Genomic DNA, 21,475 nt, shown 5'->3' with positions numbered 1-21,475 from the left:
CAGATGACTTTGTATTTTTTTTTTTTCATTTTTTTTTTTACCAAAATTTTTTTTTTTATATCTCAAAATGTTTTTAGAGAATAAATATATTGTTTGATTGATTACTTTGACAAATCAAAGATTAAATAATTTCTATCTAAATAATAATCTAATAATATTTTATAGATTTGTATCTAAAAATAATAGTAAAAATTAAAAAAAACTATTTTTTATTTGACTTTTTTGGACAAAAAATTCTCTTGAAAAATCTAATCTGATGTTGCTGACAATAAATGTGTTCACCCTTTTTTTTTTTTGTTAGATTAATTTCATTTTTTCGAAAAAGAAATAATAATATTAATATTTATAAATAATTAGAAAATATGGATCCATCATCACTATCGAATCCATCAGAGGCAAAAGTTGATTCTTTGCACTTGGTATTGACTGTAGACTTTGCCAAGTCGTGTTTGGCTGGTTACGTCGATGTCGTTGCCACCCTCCAAAACGACCAAGTCTCAGAGTTAAAGTTGGACAGCAATCACTTGAATGTCACTGGTGTCACCGATTTGTCAAACCAACCAATCAAGTATCACCTTGCTGCCAAACACGAAATCTTTGGTACTGCCATCGTCATTGAAGTTCCACAAGAACAACGTGGTGCCAACAAGACATTCACTGCTCGTGTACACTATTCAACCACCGTTGAATCTACTGCTCTTCAATGGTTATCAAAAGAGTAAGTATAAACAAACAACAGACAGACTAGATTAAAGATAGATTTAGCTAAATATTCACATCTCTAACCTTTTTCAAAACATTATTTTATTTATAGACAAACTGCTGGTAAACAACATCCATATTTGTTCTCACAATGTCAAGCGTATGTGTTTTTTCTAAAAACAAAACAGATAATATGTCAATTTTGAACAATTGAACACGAATTAGTTTTGAAAAACTAACCTTTTTCATTTTTATTATTATTTGGAAATAATTATAGTATTCATGCTAGATCTTTGGTTCCATGTCAAGATAGTCCATCAAACAAAGTCAAGTACTCTGCTGAAATTACTGTTCCAGCTCCATTGACTGCTTTGATGAGCGCTTCCTCCACTGGAAAGAAAGTTGATGGTGACAAGATTACCTATACTTTTGACCAAGATATTGCAATTCCAGTATGTTTAGAATTGATTAGAAAAAAGAATAATACTTTATATTAACATGATATTATATATATATATATTTTTAGACTTATTTAATTGCAATTGTTGTTGGACATTTAGAATCAAGAGAAATTGGACCAAGAACAATGGTATGGTCGGAGCCAGAGATGGTTGATAGCGGTGCCTATGAATTTGCCAATACCGAGAAGTTCATTCAAACCGGTGAATCATTGTTGACTCCATACATCTGGAAGCGTTACGATATTTTGTTGCTTCCACCCTCATTCCCATACGGAGGTATGGAGAATCCAATGTTGGTATTTGTCACTCCAACTTTGTTGGCTGGTGACCGTTCTCTCGAGAATGTCATCGCTCACGAGATTGCCCATTCATGGTGCGGTAATTTGGTTACCAATCGTTTCTGGTCCGAGTTCTTCTTGAACGAAGGTTTCACTGTGTTTGTCGAGCGTAAGATTATCGGTCGTCTCTACGGTGAGGACATGTTCCAATTCGAAGCGATCAACGGTTTGAAACACCTCAAGGACGACATCGACCAATTCGGTGCCACCAATCCACTGACCGCTCTCCGTCCAAATCTCGACGGTATCGATCCAGACGATGCTTTCAGCTCGGTGCCATACGACAAAGGTTTCAACTTGCTCTGCTATCTCCAGAGTTTGGTTGGAGTCACCGAATTTGAAGCTTGGCTCAAGTCATACATCGCTCACTTTGCCTACCAATCGATCACCGCCGAACAAATGAAGAACTACTTTATCAATTATTTCACTGAGAAGGGAATGGCCGACGCCATCGCCGTCGTCGACTGGCAGTCGTGGTTCAACAACCCAGGTATGCCACACAACCAGGTCGCTTTCACCTGTCAGTTGGCCGAGCAAGCCAAAGAGTTGGCCAAGAAATGGATCGCCACCAAGGGTGACGGTATCGAGAGTGCCTCGGACTTCCAAGCGTTCAACTCACAACAAACCATTCTATTCTTGGACACACTCTTGGTTTTGACTGCCAACGATCACTTGCCAGTCGACGCCATCGAGAAGATGGACAAACTCTATCACCTCACCGAGACTCGTAACGCCGAGTATCGTGCCAAGTGGTACAGTCTTTGTTTGCAATCGGGAATCACCAGAATCCAACCATTGGTTGCCAAATTCCTCGTCGAACAAGGTAGAATGAAATTCGTCAGACCACTATACCGTGAGTTGAACAAAGTCAACAGAGAATTGGCTGTCTCCACCTTTACCACCCACAGAAATTTCTATCACAACATTTGTTCAAAGATGGTTGCCAAAGATTTAGGTCTCTAAAAAACAATTAAAAAATAAATTAAAATAATAATAATATAACTTAATTTATCCTTTTTATTTATTTTGTTTAAATATCCAAACTAATTAAACATCAATTACTTTTCCTGGATTCATAATATTCTTTGGATCAATTGTTCTTTTAATAGTTTTCATTAAATCCACTGCATTTTTTCCTAGTTCTTTTTCCAAATATTTCTTTTTACCAAGCTATATAATTAATTGTAATAATTAAAAGATTATTAATAATTTATAAACTCTACAAATAGTAATAATAATAATGATAACTTACAGCAACACCATGTTCACCTGTACAAGTACCACCCATTTCTAATGCTCTATGAACTAGTTTATCACTCAAAGATTTTGCTTCATTTAATTCCTTTTGATTGTTTGGATCGAATAGCACGAAAAGATGGAAATTACCATCACCTGCATGACTCTGAAAAAAAGATAATTATAATTAGTAAATTAAATATTAATAATATAAATAAATTAGTTAACATACAACTAATGGTGCTAATAATGAAGTTGATTCAATATCTTTCTTTGTTTCTACAATGATTTTCGATAGTTGTGAAATTGGAACACAAACATCGGTGATTAAAACTTCGTTGCCAGGTTTCAATGTGGTTGCACTCCAGAGAGCAACTTTTCTTGCAAACCATAGTTTCTCTCTTTCGACTGGATCGGTTGCAAATGTGAATTTATTACATTTGTTCTTTGCAGAGATTGACTCTACCTTGAGAATCTGTTCGTCCACTTGCGCAGGTGATCCTGTGAATTCGAAAATCAATGTTGGAACCTCCTCGAACTGTGTATCGTTACTCAGATTGACAGCTTTCAACATGACGTCGTCCAGCAGTTCAGCACGACCAATTTGAATGCCGTCTTGCATCGTTTGTATCACTGTTTTCGAGGCATCCTCAATCGAGTCGAAAGTGACTAGCGAGACGGCGGTTCTCTCAGGAAGCGGGTGAATTTTCAGAGTGACTTCGGTGACTACACCGAGAGTTCCCTCGGCGCCAATGAACAGATGTGTCAAATCGTAGCCGGCCGACGACTTTTTGGCGACGGTTCGCGTCTTTACCAATCGGCCATCGGGGAGCACCACTCTCAGTGCCAAAACATTGTCTTTCATGGTGCCGTATTTGACGGCGTGTGTTCCCGAGCAGCTGGTTCCGACCATGCCACCAATAGATGCACCGGGTCCTGGATCCATAGCAAAGAAGTAGCCGTGTGGCAGTAGCTCTTCGTTGAGCTCGTCGTAGGTGATTCCCGGCTGAACGGTTACGTGGAAGTCGTCTAGCTCCAACTTGATCACTTTTTTCATCAGACGGAAATCAATGCAGACACCACCGTGGTAAGCGTGAATGTGTCCCTCTAGACTGGTGCCGGAACCGTATGGAATGATCGGTACATTGTACTTGGAGCAGATATTGATGATGCCAGTCACCTCTTCCTCGGTCTTTGGATAGACAACTGCCTCTGGATTGTGTGGTGGATGATAACTGAAATCTTTTCCATGTGCTTCTATATCGCCTTTCGAAAGATCAACACGATCACCAAGCAACGATTTCAATTCATTCATCGCTTCAACTGGTATTTTAATTTGATTTTGATCCAATAGACTTGCTGTTCCACCTGCTATTAAACATATTCCAATTGACTATATAACATAACAATAAGTGATAAAAGTTTAACTTTTTTGTTTATTTGTTTGTTTGTTATTTTCAGTTATATTTTTAAAAACTTACAGAAATTGTAAATATATTCGATAGATTAAACTTTGATTGTTGTTGTTGTTGATTATTGTTATTTGATTGATCTTTAAAGTTGTATTGATCATGATTAAATCTATTGTTTTTGTTTATTTTTAAGTAGTTATTACATCTTGCACTTGAAACTATTCTTTTTCCACTGTTAGTAATATATTTATTAATAGTGGACCTTAAAAAATTATTACTATTATTATTTAACATAGTTATATTCTCTCTTAGTTTGGTATAAGTTATTTAAACTTTTTAATCAGTTTAGATCATCAGATTACTGACTTCACCCCTGTTTAAATTAATTTTTAAAAAAAACAAAACTTAAGTTTAATCTGGTTAAAAAAAAAACAAAAAAAAACAAAAAAAAGATCTAATAAATTTGTACTAATTTATTTATTTGATTTATATATTTGTATTATAACTCTAATTTCTTTGAAATTTATCTAATTTCATTTAACAGGCAAATGAATTACATTAGAAGAGTTTTGTAGATATAGATGGTGTAAAAGAATTTCATTATAACTTCATTTATAGCTTACTTGGCGAGGATGAAGATTGTGGCCTCAGTGCTGCTAAATAATGGTCTGTGTTGTATCTCTAAATAGTCGTCTGCTTTAAGTTAGCAATAAAAGGGTTTACTAGAAAATCACTCATTATAGGTATTTAAAATAGATGATTAAGAACATTTCAGAATAAAATCAAATCAAACAATCCAAAAAGATATATAAGAATATACATTTAGAAATAATTATCCAACTTTAAATTTCTCCTAATCAATTCTTTCTCTTTAGTAATGGTATCACGTTTAATAAATAGTAGAATTGATTTATGGATTAATAATAATTCAATTATTTAAAGAGTTTGTAAAGTTCTGATTTAAGCTAAAGCTTCGTCAACAGTCCATATATAAATATATCATAATTTTTTAGTTAAACTTTTTATTTTAATCAATTACCTTATAAGTTAAGATCTAATGCATGTATTAATAAAACAAATCTTAAAACAAGCTTATTATTTTTAAAATAAAGAACAACAATGTAGATATAAATTGAAAACCAATCATTTTTTTAAAATTAAGGTTTAAAATAATTATTTCACCCTCACTACACACAAAAAATAATTTGTTTCACAGAATTTTGTACAATTTAGAAAATAGTGTTCACTCATCTGATCAAAAAAATACCTTACTCAAAAATTAGGTGTGTAATCATACCAAATTTGGAAATGAAAGATATATATTTATTCTTAGTTTTTTTAAAATTCAAGATATATACATATTGAGTGTAATTCTTTTGATTTTTTAAGTTGATATGTTTTTCTTTGCACACCTATTATTTGGTAGATCATAATCACGAATTTTGAAAAGTGACCAAAAACTGAATAGTTTCAAATAAATTAAATATATTAATAAAAATACATTGACACTTGTTTCCTATTTTTTTTGAAAAAAGGATTTCTTAGTATAAATAGTGAGAATTTTGAACATTAAAGAATCAAAACAATAATACAATCAAATAAAAAAGAAAATACTAAAACTTTAAATTAAATAGATATTTATTTTAAATCTTTCTAAAATGTTGCACAGTATGTAAAAAATATATAAAACCAATCATTTATTTAAATTTTAATCAAATTTTATCAAAAATTATAGAAAATCTTGAGAACCTTAATTTTAGTGGTGTATCATCTTTAACCAAAGAAACTATAAGAGTAAATAATTCACAAAGTGCAGCTACTCAACAAAGTACCAATAGAAATGCTGGATTTCATTCCGAAGAGTGGGCCTGTGTAATAATGTAATAGTTTGACTTAATTTATAAACATATTTATTTTTTATTTAATCAACAAAAAAAAGAATAAAATTATTATTTTATATATAGATATTTTCATACATCTTGTTTTCAATCTACTCTTACTTTATATATGAATCAAAACAAAATTTATAAATTTTTTTTTCAGTTTTAAAAAAGCATTATATTAAATACAATTTTATTGTTTGTTCTCAATACTAAATTTATTAATTTTTTTATTATTTTAACCCAATCAATATTATTTTTATCTTAAGATTAAGAATAATGATTATTATGATTAAATATTTTAAAAATCAATGACTTATTTGAGATGAAATTTGTTTATTTAAAAACACTGTTTATATTTCCAATACCAATTTGCAAAAACAAAATAGAGTTTAAATTTAGTAGTTTCAAAATAGGAGATATCAATCTTTTATTAAAATTAAAAAAGGAGGAGGAGGTAGAAATTTAAATTATTATCATCTATAAATTGATATTTATTTATCTTTTATTAGGACAAAGTGAACAATTTTTTGCTATAAATACAAAGAATTTTGAACATTCTAAGATCAAAACAATCAAAAAGATAAATAAGAATATAAATTCAATTATAGGTATTATTTTAAAAACTTTGAAAATGTTGCACAGTAAGTAGTTTATTCACTTTAACTAAAATATATATTGAATTTAAAAAGTTTGTTTATTAATTTAATTTTTATCAAAATTTAAAAGAAAATCTTGAAAATCTTAATATGAATAGTGTATCATCTTTAACCAAAGAAACTATCAATGTTAACAGTTCACAAGGCGCATCCTCTGGTCAAAGTATCAATGGATCTACTGGTTTCGGAGAAGGTAAAATCTGGCTTGATAACAAACAAACTTGTTCTATTTTGTAATTAAATAATTTTATTAATCAATCAAAGAATAAATTTTAATGTTTTTTTGGTTCGACTTACCAAAAACAACATTCCCTTTTATTTTCATCTTTCCTATCATCTATTTTATTAATTTTGTTTTGATTAATTAAGAATTCAACTTTTAATTATGTATTTAAAAATTCAACTTTCTTATTATTTAAGAAATATATCTAGATACCAGCGATTCTGATCGATTATAATAGGTTCTTGTTTGAAATCAAATCATCATCTCACTTAAACTCACCAATTCTTTTAATTGTACATCAACAACTACAAGAATAAACTATTATTTCTAACAATATTCTCTAAATTTATATAATAACATGTTCATTTATAAATAAATTTCTATTAATCAAATATCATTAAAATTAAATTTAGATAAAAAGATTAAATAATAGATTTAGATTCGTTTATTATCATAAGAGAGATGATGATAATAATAAAAATATTTCATTGATCTCAGTTATTGTTTTTTAGTAAGAGCTAAAAATGAAAAAAATAAAAGGAATTCAATTAAAAGAGAAAATCAAAGCTATTATAAATACATATATTCTATCTCAATAATTCTTAAAGGAATGAATTTTAAGAACATTTTTAGTATTAAATATAAAACCTAATAATAGAATTTATTTTTGGAAATTTAAATCTGGAGATCTTATTCTCTTTAAAATTAAATTATTAATAAAATTTTATTGACATCTATATCTTCCTTTCTTTGTTATAAATACAAAGAATTTTGAACATTTAAGGAATCAAATAAAATCAATCAAGATAAAAGAATATAAATTCAATAATTATTTTTTTTATAATAGACTTTGAAAATGTTGCACAGTAAGTAGTTTATTAAACTAACTAATCTTTAAAAAGAAATTTATAAAATGTGTTTTTATTAATTAAAATATTTACCAATTTATAAAGAAAATCTTGAAAATCTTAGTTTATCCAGTGTATCTTCATTGACTAAAGAAACTATAAATATCAATAGTTCTCAAAGTACTGCCACTCATCAAAGTACCAATGGAACAACTGATTTGGCGAGTGAGTGGAGGGAATCTTTGAGAAGTGAAGCTGTAAATGTTTGTCAAATATTATAATTAAAGATATCTCCAAAGTTCAATTAAATAATTTTTATTTAATCAACAAAAAATAAAAGAATAATGTTATTTTCTAAAAACAATATATTTAATTTCATTTTTTTCTCTTTTATATTTTCTATATACTCTTTTTCATCAATCAAATAAATTAATATATAGAATTACAATTTCTATATTTTTATTAACTTTTTATTTTCATGATTTCATTAAAACATTTACAAAAGAAAGAATTATTAGAATTGTTTTTCCCTTGACAGTTTTTTATAAATTTAAAAAATATAAAAAATTAGTGTTTTTGTGATCAAAAAAAAAAAAAGAATGGTGAGGTAAAGGAAATAAAACCTACACCCAAATTACATTTAATCTTATTAAATTTGGTAATGTACGACAGTAATTTAAATCACAGAATTTTACTTAATTATATAATATTTTAATTTCATATTTAAAAACCTATTATTTCAATCAAATCTCCTCTAACCATCTTTGAATAGTGCCAAGTTAATTTCTTTCAAATAAATATATTTATAAAAATGACACTATTTTAAGTTTTTTTTTTTTGGGAGTAAGGATTTCTTTATTATAAATATTGAAAATTTTGAACTTTTATTATTGAAAACAAATCAAAACTTTTAAATATATTTAGATATTTCGAAAATATAATATTTATATAATATATAAATTTGTTTATTTTAAAATCATTTGAAAATGTTGCACAGTAAGTATAAAAATTTTAAAAACTAAAATATTTATTTTATATTAAAATTGTATCTAAATTATAGAAAATCTTGAAAACCTTAATCTTAGTGGTTTATCATATGTGTTGTACGTCTAAGGACAATAAGGTAGCCGCCAAGGCAATGCCAGTACCTATCAATCAAGTCGAAAAACTTAAAATTTGTAACCAGAATCAAAATTTTAAGTTTTTTTGGTCTTAGACCTCCAAAATAAAAATTTTGATTTTTTGTATCCAGAATCAAAATTTTAAGTTTTATTGGTCGCAAGATAAAAATTTTTTATAATAAAAACCAAAAAAATCATTCTTTTAGTATGCATAAGATTCACTTCAAAATGAATACAAATAATGTCGAGGAAACAGATAGATTAGTCAAAGGAAAGAATGTATTGAAATTTGATATTGATTCTTTATTTGATAGATTCATTGTTTTAGTTTACAATCATATGAAAGATAAGGAGAATGAACAATACTGTAATATCATATTAATAGGAAATATTAATAATAATAATAATGAGATAGTAATACCAGATACAGTCGATACTCAATATCAATTAATAATAATAAGATCATATTCTTACCCCTCGAATCTATTAAATTTAGATGCGATACCAATATGCATCGAGCTATTAAACAAATCACAATCATACAGATTCAATATTGCAAAATGTCAATTCAAACACAATCTTAGTTATTTCAAACAATCGATTATCATTAATAACAAACAATATCATTCGATATCAAGATTTACAAACAGTAATCATATCAATCAAGTAGATTTAGTGTGTGGTACTGATCAGAGATTGGTAAGGTCGTTTAGATATCGAATTAGTTAAAAATTGTTAAACTAACACAACCAATTCAAAGTATGTATATAAAAAAATTGATTATATAGATAAAGATAATCGGAATTATGAAAGAGCATTAAATGAAATCAATGCAATGAAATTACTCAAAGGTAATCCAAGATTTGTTCAACTCTTTGATTTTTTAGATGATAAAGATAATCATATCTTTCATCTAGTTACTGAATATTGTCATGGTGGGGATCTTGCTCAAGAGTATAAACGTTTAACTGATCTAAATACGTATGTATAATTATAAATTTTGCCTAAATGTATTAATGAAAGAACACTGATATATATTTATATATCAAACAAACCACTTGAATATATATATATAGAATCTTTAGAGAATCAGATATTCGTAAATATATTTTGCAGCTTTTCGAAATTCTTTTGGATCTTGATAAACTTGGAATTGTTCATTGCGATATTAAACCATCGAATGTATTCTTTGGTGGAGATCAAGATGATTTGACTTTGATGCTTGGAGATTTTGGCTATTGTAAATTCATTGGTGAATCAACAATCATTGAGTATCCAGATACAAATGAACACATTCTTGAAGGTGATTCGATTTTGAATTTGAAATGTATCGATCATGAAATAACAGATCCATCCATTATAAACTCAATTTTATATGCAACTCGAGGAGCACAAGGTTATATACCAGTAAGTAAATTCTATTAAATAGAATTGACTATTCAAATCTATATTAGATTTATAACTAAATTCGAACCATAAACAATTAATAGGAAAAGATGAATATAATACAATATGCTCAATCATGTGACATCTTTTCAATTGGATCAACAATTCTCAAATTATTATGCTGGTAAATATTCAATAGTCATTATTTAAAATATTATTTATTATCATTTGATACTAACACTTTATTTTTGTAAATTGATCAGTCATCAAGATGATCGAAATAATCATCAACTACTCCAAACCAAAGGAGAAATTAAAATTTCGGAATTCAGGTATTCAAAACAATTAATTGACTTGATACATCGATTGTTGGATCTGAGTCCAAAGAATATAGAATCATTAAATCTATTATTAAATCAGTATCTTGAAACCATCACCAATAGTAATTGAATTATCTATTAAAATGTAGAGATTCTCAGATCTTTCAAATTTCAGGAGAATAGGTCACTGCTCTACTTTTAACATATTAGAAATAACATTTTAAATAATAAAAGAATTTTTTAGTGCTAAGTGAAAACAAGTTTGAGGAAGTTCAATCATGAAAAAAAAATATTATATAAGAAAAGAATAAATATTATTAATTTAAAGAACAAAAGATCTACAAATAATTATGATCGGATGTTTCTTTTTATTTAAGTCATCTTAAATTTTTAAAAATTACCCAATGAGTTTTAATTAGAAGGAACTCTTCAGACGAAATAAAATGAATTTAATTTTATTCTCTAAAAAAAGAATCTGGTGGAATTTGATACTTTCAATCTGATTTATATATTAAAGAATATTAAAAATAAAAAACAACCTTATTTTTGGTTGTTTAAAATAAAACTGAGATATAATTCTATTAATAAAACATGCGGATGAAATTCTCTATTTATTGACATCTTTTCATCTTTTTGTGAATCATCTGTAAAAAAAGAAACTATCAATTTCAATAGTTCAAAGTGCTTCTACTCAACAAAGTTCAAATGAAACTGCAGGATTCCGGCCTGAAATGACTTTCAAGGTAGAGATAATGCACAATTTTGTAATAATCACTAAATTCTGATAAATTAAATTATTTTATTTATTCTAAAAAAAATAAAAGAATTATTTATATTTATAAAAAATTATTTAATTGTTGTAATCGAATTTATCTATTTCCAAAATATTTAGTCTATATTTAATTTAAAAATTAAAGGAATATTTTTCAATAATAGATATTAAAATGTTTTTCAATAACATTCTCTCTATTTGATAACAATTTCTTTAACAGTGTTTTTATTCATTTTTTCAGTGATATTCAGAGACTATAGTTTTGCTAACCAAAAAAAAAAAACAGGTGAACCAAAACAAACATCAATTTAATTATCTTTATTTTATCGATTTTAAATGTTTACCATTGATTTACTATCGAATGCAAAACCAAAGAAACAGAAAAGACTAAAAGAATCAACTATTGTTGAGATTAGATCATTTAGAGATGAACTATCGAATAAACTATTATCATCATCATCATCATCATCTTTAGATAATCAAAACTATTTTATATTTAAAAAGGTAAATAATATCATAATCATAATCATCAGCCAAAGTTAAGCATACATAAACTAACTAACTAACTAACAATTAAATAAACATATACAATAGGATCATCTGTTACCAATAACATTATCATTGAATTACTTATTAACCATCGATCGAAATGATTATAACAAAAACAATAACAATGACGATAGTTTAGAGTTAATCATTCAGTTGTTGAATAACTTGGTGAAAACTAATGATGAGAGCAAATCACAAATTATCTTTTCATATCTTTTTAAACATACTGATTTCTATTATAATAATATTAAAGAAAAAGAAGATAATAACATAGATAATAATATAAATAATAGCAATAATAGTGGTGAATTAGATTATTTGGGCAATGGTGATATCGATAGTATGTTCAATGATAATGATTATCATTTGAATCTATCATTGAATCAATTCGTTTATATAATCGATAGAATCAATCTATTGTATCGATTGGAATCTTTAATAATAGATGACGACAAACAGCTATCACAGTATAATATTGAATCATTACAACTGTTAGAATCACTTATACATTCTATTATCAAATCAAATGAACAACAACAACAACAACAACAACAACAACAAGAATCAACTATAAAATCATTATTCACAATATTATATAAATGTTTTATATCATCTATATTATCAACAAAATCATTTACAAATAATATAATCCAATTACTTGCTAATCATTCAAATATCATTAAAGGTAAGTTTGATTTAATATTAAAATTTAATATAAATATATATAGATAGATTACTGATATATTATTAATTTTTAGATGAAACATATAGATTTAGAATAACATTTGTAGTTATTGATTTATTAGTCAATGAATTAGATGCAACACAAGAGAGAACTATCTATATAGAACTGTTAGAGCTATTCAATTCAGTTGTATTCGAACAATGGAAGTCATTAGAGTTATTCAATGGTCAATTCTTCTATGATAACTTGAAATCATTACAATCGATCATCAGTAATCAAAAGTTTGAAAGACGTATGTAATCATATTGTAATAATATAATAATCATTATTCTACTTCTAAACTAATCCTAATTAATAATCAATAATCTAGCTAATATTGGTATTTTAAATTTTAGATTATATAGTTTTATTAATAGCTATAAACCAACAATTGATTGTAATAGCAGTAGTAGTAGTAGTTATAACAACATTGTAGAAGATAATACAAATATAAGTGTACATAAGGATCAACAAAAGCAACAACAACAACAATTAGATGATGTTATTAGTGCTGCTCATGGTGGATATGAAACAACTAGTTGTTGGACACCACCTGGTATCAACTTTATTAAACATTGTGATTTTCAATCAAAGATTGATATGTTATCAACATTTAAACCATCTTTATTATTACTATTAAAGTTAAATAGTAGTAATAGTAATAGTTACGATGGTCAATGTAAAATATTGGAATCACATATCAATTTTCTATTCGATTGTATTATTCAAGAGAATGAATCGAATCTTGTTTCAACCTTCATATGGATACCGTATCACATCTCTTATCTACTTCCAAATCAACAAAATATTTTTAATCATCTTTTAACAATGTAACTATTACTACTACTACTACTATTTAATAATCTAAAAAGATTTCTAACAAATGAAAATAATAATACTAACTTTAACTATCTCTTCTTTTTCTTCTTTCTTAAAAGTTGGTATAATCTTTTAAATAGTTTAGTTACTTCTTCTGCAACGATTGATTATGAATCGATTTGGGTCATCTATTTCTACTTTTATTATTTACATAGTAAGATGAATGTATGTAGAATAGTTAGAATAATCAATAATATAATAGACTAATCTAATAATACTAATCATCAACTTTTTATATTGTTATTATTATTATAGTTTAATATTGAAATCATTGATAGAATTGGTAGTTTATGTTTAAATGCAACTTTTAATAGGAAACTGTCAAGCCAAACTTTTAAATCATTCATATCTACACTATTTAGAATAGTGGATGACTTTGAGTTGGAACAACCATTTAAACATCTACAGCATCTCTATACCAATAACTATACTCTCAGTTTGAACATATCGATTACCAAATGTTTGAATCAACTATCGAACGATGAAGATCACCAACAAAATGATGATACTCTAAATGAATTACAAATCGTAAGTTTAAATTAACACAATGAACTTACATTTAAAATTAAAAGTTTCACTTACCTAATACTATATTTAAATAATAGTTATCTATCGTTGATAATAGCAGTGTGATTAATAGTATTGTAAAGAATTCTATAAAGAATAAAGGTCAACAACAATTCTTGGTTAGATTGATTGTAAGACACTTTCCTTACTTCAAAGCAAAGACACTGTTTGGCGAACTATTTAAACAGCAGTTTATAACGACTGACCAGACCAGAGCCAATTGTATTCAATTCATATACTGTCTACTCTCTGAAGTCAAACTACCATCTATAGTTAATCACTATCAAGATGCATTATTCCAAGAGATCATATTCCCACTACTCTCATTCGATAACAACAACAACAACAATACGATTGATCCTTCAAAGATTACATTTACACTTGATTTACTAGAGTTATTACTATCTAAATATAAACTAAAAGGTAAGGTTTAAAATTATATTCTTAAAGTTAACATTAATAGCAATATTAATACTATTTTTAGATAAAGATATTATATCAAAGTTATATTGTAGTATAATCAAGTTATATAATGGTATTTGGTTGAATTCTATACATATACAACAGATTTATAATATTATTAGATTGATAGTATCAAAGTCAAATGAATTAGAGTTGTCGATAAATGTAGATAAAGATATAAATATAGATTGGATATTACAACAAAGAATAGATTATTATAAATCAAAAACAACAACAACAACAATAACATATAAAACCAAAATCAATTTGAAGCTATTACAACAATCACATAATAATCTACCAACAACAAAACATTTCACAAAAGAGATGATTATCATACATAATATCATTGATTTATCATCTATATCTGAATATCATACAAATGAAATGATAAAAGTAAGTAAATAATAATAATACTCTTAATTATTCTTATTATCATTATTAATTGCTTTGAACTCTATTAAATTTAGGCTATTAATAATGATGAATATTTACAATCATTGTTTAGACAATCGAAATTAAAGCTATTCACGATGATTGCCTCTATTCAGTTACCATATAGTGCTGTTGGATACTATGATGTTTTGGTCGATCACTTTATTCCTAGACTTATCGATTCGAATCTATGTGAAACAACGGTTCTTTCGTTTCTCTATCAATGTCTGTGTAGTAATATCGTTATATTTTCGAATAACATTCGAGAACAACCACCACAACACTATCAACAACATCAACAATATACAATGCAATTCATCAAATCAATACTTAATCAAATCAAAAAAGTTATATTTCAACATGAGAACACCTTTAACTATTTATTTGGATTGCTATATCTAGTGAAAACAATCAAACTTCTTGTCTATACAAGTACCGATACTTTTATTGATTTACAAATATTTTATATATTAACATTAGGTAAAGTACTAAAAACAACACCAACACTACACTTCATTATAAAACAAACAACTAACTAACTAACTAACTAATTTAACAATGTTTAATATTTAACAACAATAGGTATAATTGATAAATTGAACAATGACAATGGTGAAGATGACAACAATAACAACGATGAACTTAAAGAAAGTCAGAAAAAGAAGAGATCAACTATTTTAAATAGTTGTCAAAATATATTGATAGATATATCTAAAGACAATGAAACAGCAACATTAATATCGATCATTGACAAACTAAAACATTTATGTTTGTAATAAATGAAATTAAATTAAAAAAATTCTCTGATTTTTTAGTATTCAGATTTTTTGATTCTTTTAATTGTTGTTGTTGCGATAATCAAAGAATTTAATAACAAGAAGTTTGCGAATCCTAACCACATTAATTAAAAAAAAAAACAAAAATTAAACAATTAACTTATTTTATTATTAAATAATTAAATTATTCGGTTTTATAACATTATTAATATAATATAATATAATAATAAGATAGAAAAAGATATATATATATATAAATAAGTTAGTTATGTTTTTGTAAATATATTTTGTATTATTTTTGTAGTTTTATTTTAGTTTAAGTTTAGTTTAAACATTAAAAAAAGAAGAAAGAGATGGATGAAAGTAGATGTAGTATACATAATAAATATTTAGAGTTTCTATGTTCGACTTGTAATGAAATCGTTTGTGTGAAATGTTGTACTTCTGTGCATCGAGGACATCTGATCGATGATTTAGAATCGATTACACAGAGTGAACAGTATACAGAGAGGTTGGAATATCTTTGGAGACTTATGAATAGGTGTACCGTTATGATAGAATCATTCAATAAGACCGAACAAAAGATTGTACAACACTATAATGAACTGCATACCATGTTGATGACAGAGGAACTAAAGATAAAGAAACCGATATTGGATGAACGAAGAGAAGCGGAAACATTGCTAAAAACTATATTGGAGGAATTGAAATCACTCAATATCATTATAAAGAGTTCAAATACACTTGGTGGAGGTGGAGAGGATACTAAACAATTGGAAGATAATGATAATCATTCTGAGAAAGATAGCGAAGATGAAAAGGAAGAAGAAGAAGAAGATGTCAATTGGAATTCAAAAGAAATGAATAGTTCTGTTATAATTGAATCTATTCGTGATTCTTCTTCAATCAATGAATTCATGTCGTCGACAATTATAAATGGTCTTGGAAATGGCAATGGAAATAGTAGTAGTGTTGGCAATGGACATGGCAATGGCATTGGAAGTAGTAGTGGTCATAATAGTGGTTTGGATAGTAGTTGTAGTGGAAGCAATATAAGTGAATGTTTTCATGAAAATAACTATAGTTTGTTGAAGCGCATCAAAGAGTATTCGGGATCGTTCAAAACCAACAGCTACAAGCTACCGAATCACTTTGATATCAGGTTCGAAGAGGAACGTCTCGAGAATGCCAGGTCGATGCTCAGCAACATGTACGAGATTGTCGATTTGGAAGACGATCAACCGGTGGTGTCTACCTGTCATCACGTCATCAATATGCTGCTGACGGTAGGCGAGAATGGAATACACTTTTTCGACTTGGAGACACTGGAGTGGTCACAACACAAAGCCGAAGACTACGAAGAGCGTCTCTTACCGTTCAACTCGCTCGCTGCGACACGCGACTACATTTTCATATTCGGTGGATCCAACAAATCCAATAGCTACTCGCGCTTCAACATCGCCACCCGACAATGGGATCACAGTGCACCCATTCAAACGAAGCTCGGTGGCTGTGGAATCTCCACTTGCTACGACGGAAGTCGCTATATCTACTTGATTGGCGGTGCAACCAAGACTGGACGTGTCACTCGTATCGACTCGTTCGACACAGAGACAATGGAGTTTGAGCATGTCGGCGCAATGGAGATGCCGCGCTCCGAATCACTCTCGTTCTACTTGGATGGCATCATCTATATTGTCGGTGGTTGTGACTTGGCCGGCAAGGAAATCAAAAACATGTTGGCCTTCAATATTGCATCGGGCGAATGCACCACCTACATCGAACACATGGGATTCCGCGAGCGTATCATTGCCAGCTGCTTCGACGGCCACGACAAAGTCTACATTCTCGACAAGGAGCGAAACTTCTACTCGGTGTCGATCAAGACCAAAAGCAAAGAGATACTGAATCCGCCACTGGCCATATCGAACAGCAGCAACAAACACTCGATGATCTTTTGTCCAAAGAAATTCCGTCAAAACTCCTCAGAGATTCTATTCATCGGTGGTAAGACTCATCAGAATCATTTCTATTCAGTAGACAAGAATAAATGGAGTCAGATCGATAAGAGTGTAGATACAATCTACCGTAGCTATGATGGTGCCATAGGTTATTACTCTGAAGAAAAAAAATCAAAATCAACAAGGCTTTCATAATAATAAATATATAAATTATAATTTATTTTATTTTTTTCACAAAACAAAACAATTTGTCTGTCTGTGTCGTTCGTGTCTTTACATAAATGGTAATATATAATTATATAATTATTATATTTTACCGATTCGGTCAAAATCAAAAAAAAAAAATAAAGTATTTTTAAAAAAAAAATTTTTGATGGTCACGAGCGCAATTGACTTTTTATCTTTTACTTTTTATATTGAAATTTTGATGAACCCGAAATTGAACCAAACCAATTATCAATTTAATTTATTTTTTTTTAACAATTTTTTTAATTAAAAAAAAAAATTAAAATATCTTTTTTGTTGTTTGTATTTTTTTGTGTGATGTGTGTGTTTGGTTGATTATATGGGCTGATCAATGTGAAGCCCTTTTTCTTAAGGTTTGTTGTTTGAAGGTCAAATCACTTTTTTAGTTATTGATATTTATTTATTTACATATATAATAATAATATAATTATTTAAAATGAAACCTTCTAATATTAATCCTACAGTGGTATCTGGTGATAAACAATATATTTCAAACCTATTTCATTCACTCGACAGCAATAACGATGGTAAAATTACAAAGGAAGAATTGAAAGAGGGTTTCTTGAAACTAAAGATACCTGCCACCGATCAATCAATCAATGATTTCCTTCAAGAAGTAGATACCAATCATGATGGTAATGTTTCAATAGAAGTAAGTAAAAAAAAAGTTATATCTTTTCAAATGAATCAATTGCTTACAAAGTTGATTATTAAAAATAATTAGGAATTCTCAAATTATATAAATCATAATATTGAATCACTTCAAAAACTTTTCAATGAGTTTGATACCGATCATAATGGAACATTGGATATTCAAGAGATAGAGAAATCAATTCACAAACTTGGAATTAAAATATATTCTGAACAAGAGTTGGTACGTCTATTCAATCGTATCGATACAAATAAAGATAAGAAAGTGGATTTTGATGAATGGCGGTAAGTAGTTAGTAGATAGAATAGAAATATAGATAGTTTGTTATTGAATATGTAATGGATTCTTACTAACTTATTATTATTTTGTTATTTATTTATATTAGTGAATTATTAGTTTTATTACCAACAACAAAATTATCAGCAGCTTTAGCGTTTTGGAAGGATTCACAGATTTTGGATGGTGGTGATGATGGTGGAGGTTTCGCTCCACCACCACCTTCATTCTCGACTATTCCAGCACAATCGTTATCAGAGGCCACTCAAATTGCTATTAAAAACACATTGTCGTTTATGGGTGCCGGTGCTGCTGCCGGTGTTATCTCGCGTACTGCCACTGCACCGATTGAACGTGTCAAACTTACCTATCAGCTGAATCACGGTGCTCCTCGATCGATTGCTGAAACCTTTAGAATTGTCTATGCCGACGGTGGTTTCCGTGGTTTGTTCAGAGGTAACTTTGCCAACATCCTCAAAGTCAGTCCAGAGTCGGCGGTCAAGTTTGCATCGTTCGAGGCAGTCAAGCGTTTGTTTGCCGAGACCGATGCAGAGTTGACCAGTGCCCAGCGTTTTATCTCGGGTGCTTCGGCCGGTGTTGTTTCGCACACCACTCTCTTCCCAATGGAGGTGGTTCGTACCAGACTCTCTGCGGAGCCAGTCGGTACCTACACTGGTATTTTCGATTGTTTCCGTCAGACCTACAGAACCGACGGCTTCCGTGCATTCTATCGTGGATTGGGTGCATCGATTCTCTCGACCATTCCTCACTCTGGTATCAATATGCTCGTCTATGAAACATTGAAACACGAGATCATCAAGAGATCGCCAGCGGAGATTGCCACGCCTTCACAGCTGCTGTTGTGCGCATCCATCTCCAGTACTATGGGACAGGTTGTATCGTATCCAATCCACGTCATTAAAACACGTCTGGTCACTGGAGGAACCGTTGCCAATCCAGAACGTTATTCCGGTTTGATCGATGGTCTACAGAAAACAGTGAAAAAAGAAGGTTTCCTTGGTCTCTACAGAGGTATCATTCCAAACTTCATGAAGAGTATTCCAAGTCATGGTATTACATTTGTTACCTACGAGTTTTTGAAAACACAGTTCGGTATATCTAAAAAGGAGAAACATGGTCATTAAACAATATATTCACTATAGTTAAACTTTCACTTGTAAAACATAAAAAAATAATTAAAATAAAATATAACTATGTAATAAAAATAACTTTTGAATCAATGAAGATCTCAAGTATCGAATTATGATGTCACCAAAGACAAACAACTATTTAAACAAATAATAACTAATAAGTTTTCTAATAAATATAACACAGAAGAACCTTCTTACAGCAAATTTAAGAAAGTACAGCGGTAACAAACGGCCAAAGTAAATATAAAACAACTGTTTCTCAGTCTTTTTTTTTATTCTGTCTCCGTTTTTGGTTAAAGAAGCGATGAGCCTTGCAATTTGAAGGGAAAATTTGGAAACCCTATGCTCTAATAGATGTGGGCCTCGATAAAATTGCTACCCTGTAAATGCAAATTAATTTTTTGGCAATATAAAACAAACAAATTATGAGAAGAAACAAATTAGTGCAGAGGCCACACGCCGAGAATAGAGGAGGATTGATGAGAACACTACCAGCTAGAGGAGGAGCTAATCTTTTTTTGCAAAAAAAAACAATTACCGACTCCTGTCCAATGTGTGGTAACTCAAACCCCCAATTGGGAAGATGGAAAAATCCAAACCAATTGTAACAAGATGGATTTATCTAAAATAAATCAGAGTATTGTATATAATACAATCAAAGAGAGAACACTTGAGAGTTCTGATTAATAATTGTCTTTATTTAATGTATTAAATATTAGTTATATTTACCTTGAGAGTTCTGATTAATAATTGTGACTCTCAAGGTTTCGTGTGAATTGTTTATATAACTATATATAGTTCTCTATTCTGATTCCTTACATAATTCCTGGTTATTTCTGGAAATGGATTGCTTATACCAATACAAAATTTTTTATCCTTACCGCATCCGGGTACTTCAATTTTAAAAGATCCGACTTGCCAGACTCGAACTAGCAACCTTTTGATATCTCTTGTGATTCTTACTACAGTCAAACACTCTACCACTTGAGTTAAAGTCGGATATATGATGATTTCAAAAAAATCTATTTTTGATTTTTATCGTTTAAATCTAAAAATTTTTCATATTTTTTGATAGAATCATTAATCCGAAGGTGTTTGACTGTAGTAAGACTAAATAGTTAAAGACTTTTGATCACTATTTGTATTCAAAATTAAAATTTACTACAAAACAAGATGAAAAAGAGATTTCAAAAGGTATTTTGAAACAAAAAAAAAATTAATAAAGCAACTTTACACACAAATTGACCTCAAAAGGGAATTAAATTATAAGATTAATTTGGTTGAGTATAAATGAGACCACCACTTAAAAACACCACATTTATATTTCTCCCACGCAACAATCCTTATCTCTTTGAATTCTTATGCATTTTTAGTATTTGTGATACCATGATGATATTGTTTTGTCACATTATAATTTCCCACATAGCTATCAGCTTAGT

At 28.8% G+C, this 21,475-nt stretch overlaps 6 protein-coding genes and 1 non-coding gene across 7 annotated transcripts; 5 read left to right on the top strand and 2 right to left on the bottom strand.

The window, feature by feature from the left end:
- Positions 1-362: 362 nt before the first annotated feature.
- On the top strand, positions 363-2,464 carry lkhA (M1 family metallopeptidase; the record flags this gene model as incomplete). Its single annotated transcript, XM_020581209.1, has 4 exons — positions 363-718; positions 815-862; positions 980-1,154; positions 1,229-2,464. The coding sequence occupies 4 exons, from the start codon at positions 363-365 to the stop codon at positions 2,462-2,464; spliced, it is 1,815 nt and encodes a 604-aa protein (XP_020427996.1).
- An 84-nt stretch (positions 2,465-2,548) lies between these two features.
- On the bottom strand, positions 2,549-5,296 carry PPL_10433 (Glycolate oxidase subunit D-like protein; the record flags this gene model as incomplete). Its single annotated transcript, XM_020581208.1, has 6 exons — positions 2,549-2,671; positions 2,754-2,903; positions 2,970-4,130; positions 4,219-4,381; positions 4,773-4,845; positions 5,290-5,296. 6 exons carry the CDS (start codon positions 5,294-5,296, stop codon positions 2,549-2,551), a joined length of 1,677 nt encoding a protein of 558 aa, XP_020427995.1.
- A 511-nt stretch (positions 5,297-5,807) lies between these two features.
- Positions 5,808-11,371, top strand: PPL_10432 (uncharacterized protein; the record flags this gene model as incomplete). The annotated part of the gene is made up of 14 exons (XM_020581207.1): positions 5,808-5,817; positions 5,885-6,029; positions 6,641-6,673; positions 6,787-6,881; positions 7,759-7,777; positions 7,893-7,984; positions 8,820-8,862; positions 9,087-9,579; positions 9,606-9,639; positions 9,669-9,861; positions 9,957-10,287; positions 10,371-10,450; positions 10,530-10,708; positions 11,262-11,371. 14 exons carry the CDS (start codon positions 5,808-5,810, stop codon positions 11,369-11,371), a joined length of 1,857 nt encoding a protein of 618 aa, XP_020427994.1.
- A 323-nt stretch (positions 11,372-11,694) lies between these two features.
- PPL_10431 (uncharacterized protein) lies at positions 11,695-15,882 on the top strand (the record flags this gene model as incomplete). Its single annotated transcript, XM_020581206.1, has 13 exons — positions 11,695-11,862; positions 11,953-12,247; positions 12,353-12,592; positions 12,666-12,888; positions 12,988-13,461; positions 13,591-13,675; positions 13,766-14,038; positions 14,116-14,500; positions 14,562-14,580; positions 14,662-14,935; positions 15,010-15,454; positions 15,557-15,742; positions 15,797-15,882. 13 exons carry the CDS (start codon positions 11,695-11,697, stop codon positions 15,880-15,882), a joined length of 3,153 nt encoding a protein of 1,050 aa, XP_020427993.1.
- Positions 15,883-16,103: 221 nt separating this feature from the next.
- PPL_10430 (uncharacterized protein) lies at positions 16,104-17,906 on the top strand (the record flags this gene model as incomplete). Its single annotated transcript, XM_020581205.1, has 1 exon — positions 16,104-17,906. The coding sequence occupies one exon, from the start codon at positions 16,104-16,106 to the stop codon at positions 17,904-17,906; it is 1,803 nt and encodes a 600-aa protein (XP_020427992.1).
- Positions 17,907-18,393: 487 nt separating this feature from the next.
- Positions 18,394-20,030, top strand: mcfC (EF-hand domain-containing protein; the record flags this gene model as incomplete). The annotated part of the gene is made up of 3 exons (XM_020581204.1): positions 18,394-18,609; positions 18,682-18,893; positions 18,995-20,030. The coding sequence occupies 3 exons, from the start codon at positions 18,394-18,396 to the stop codon at positions 20,028-20,030; spliced, it is 1,464 nt and encodes a 487-aa protein (XP_020427991.1).
- Positions 20,031-20,945: 915 nt separating this feature from the next.
- PPL_10428 lies at positions 20,946-21,035 on the bottom strand. Its single transcript is given in 2 exon segments — positions 20,946-20,982; positions 20,998-21,035. It is a non-coding gene; the product is annotated as a tRNA-Tyr (tRNA).
- Positions 21,036-21,475: the final 440 nt, after the last annotated feature.

Source organism: Heterostelium album, assembly GCF_000004825.1.
Source record: "Heterostelium album PN500 unplaced genomic scaffold PPL_scaffold14, whole genome shotgun sequence".
NCBI classification, from domain to species: Eukaryota; Evosea; class Eumycetozoa; order Acytosteliales; family Acytosteliaceae; genus Heterostelium; species Heterostelium album.
This window is presented reverse-complemented; position numbering and strand designations above follow the sequence as displayed.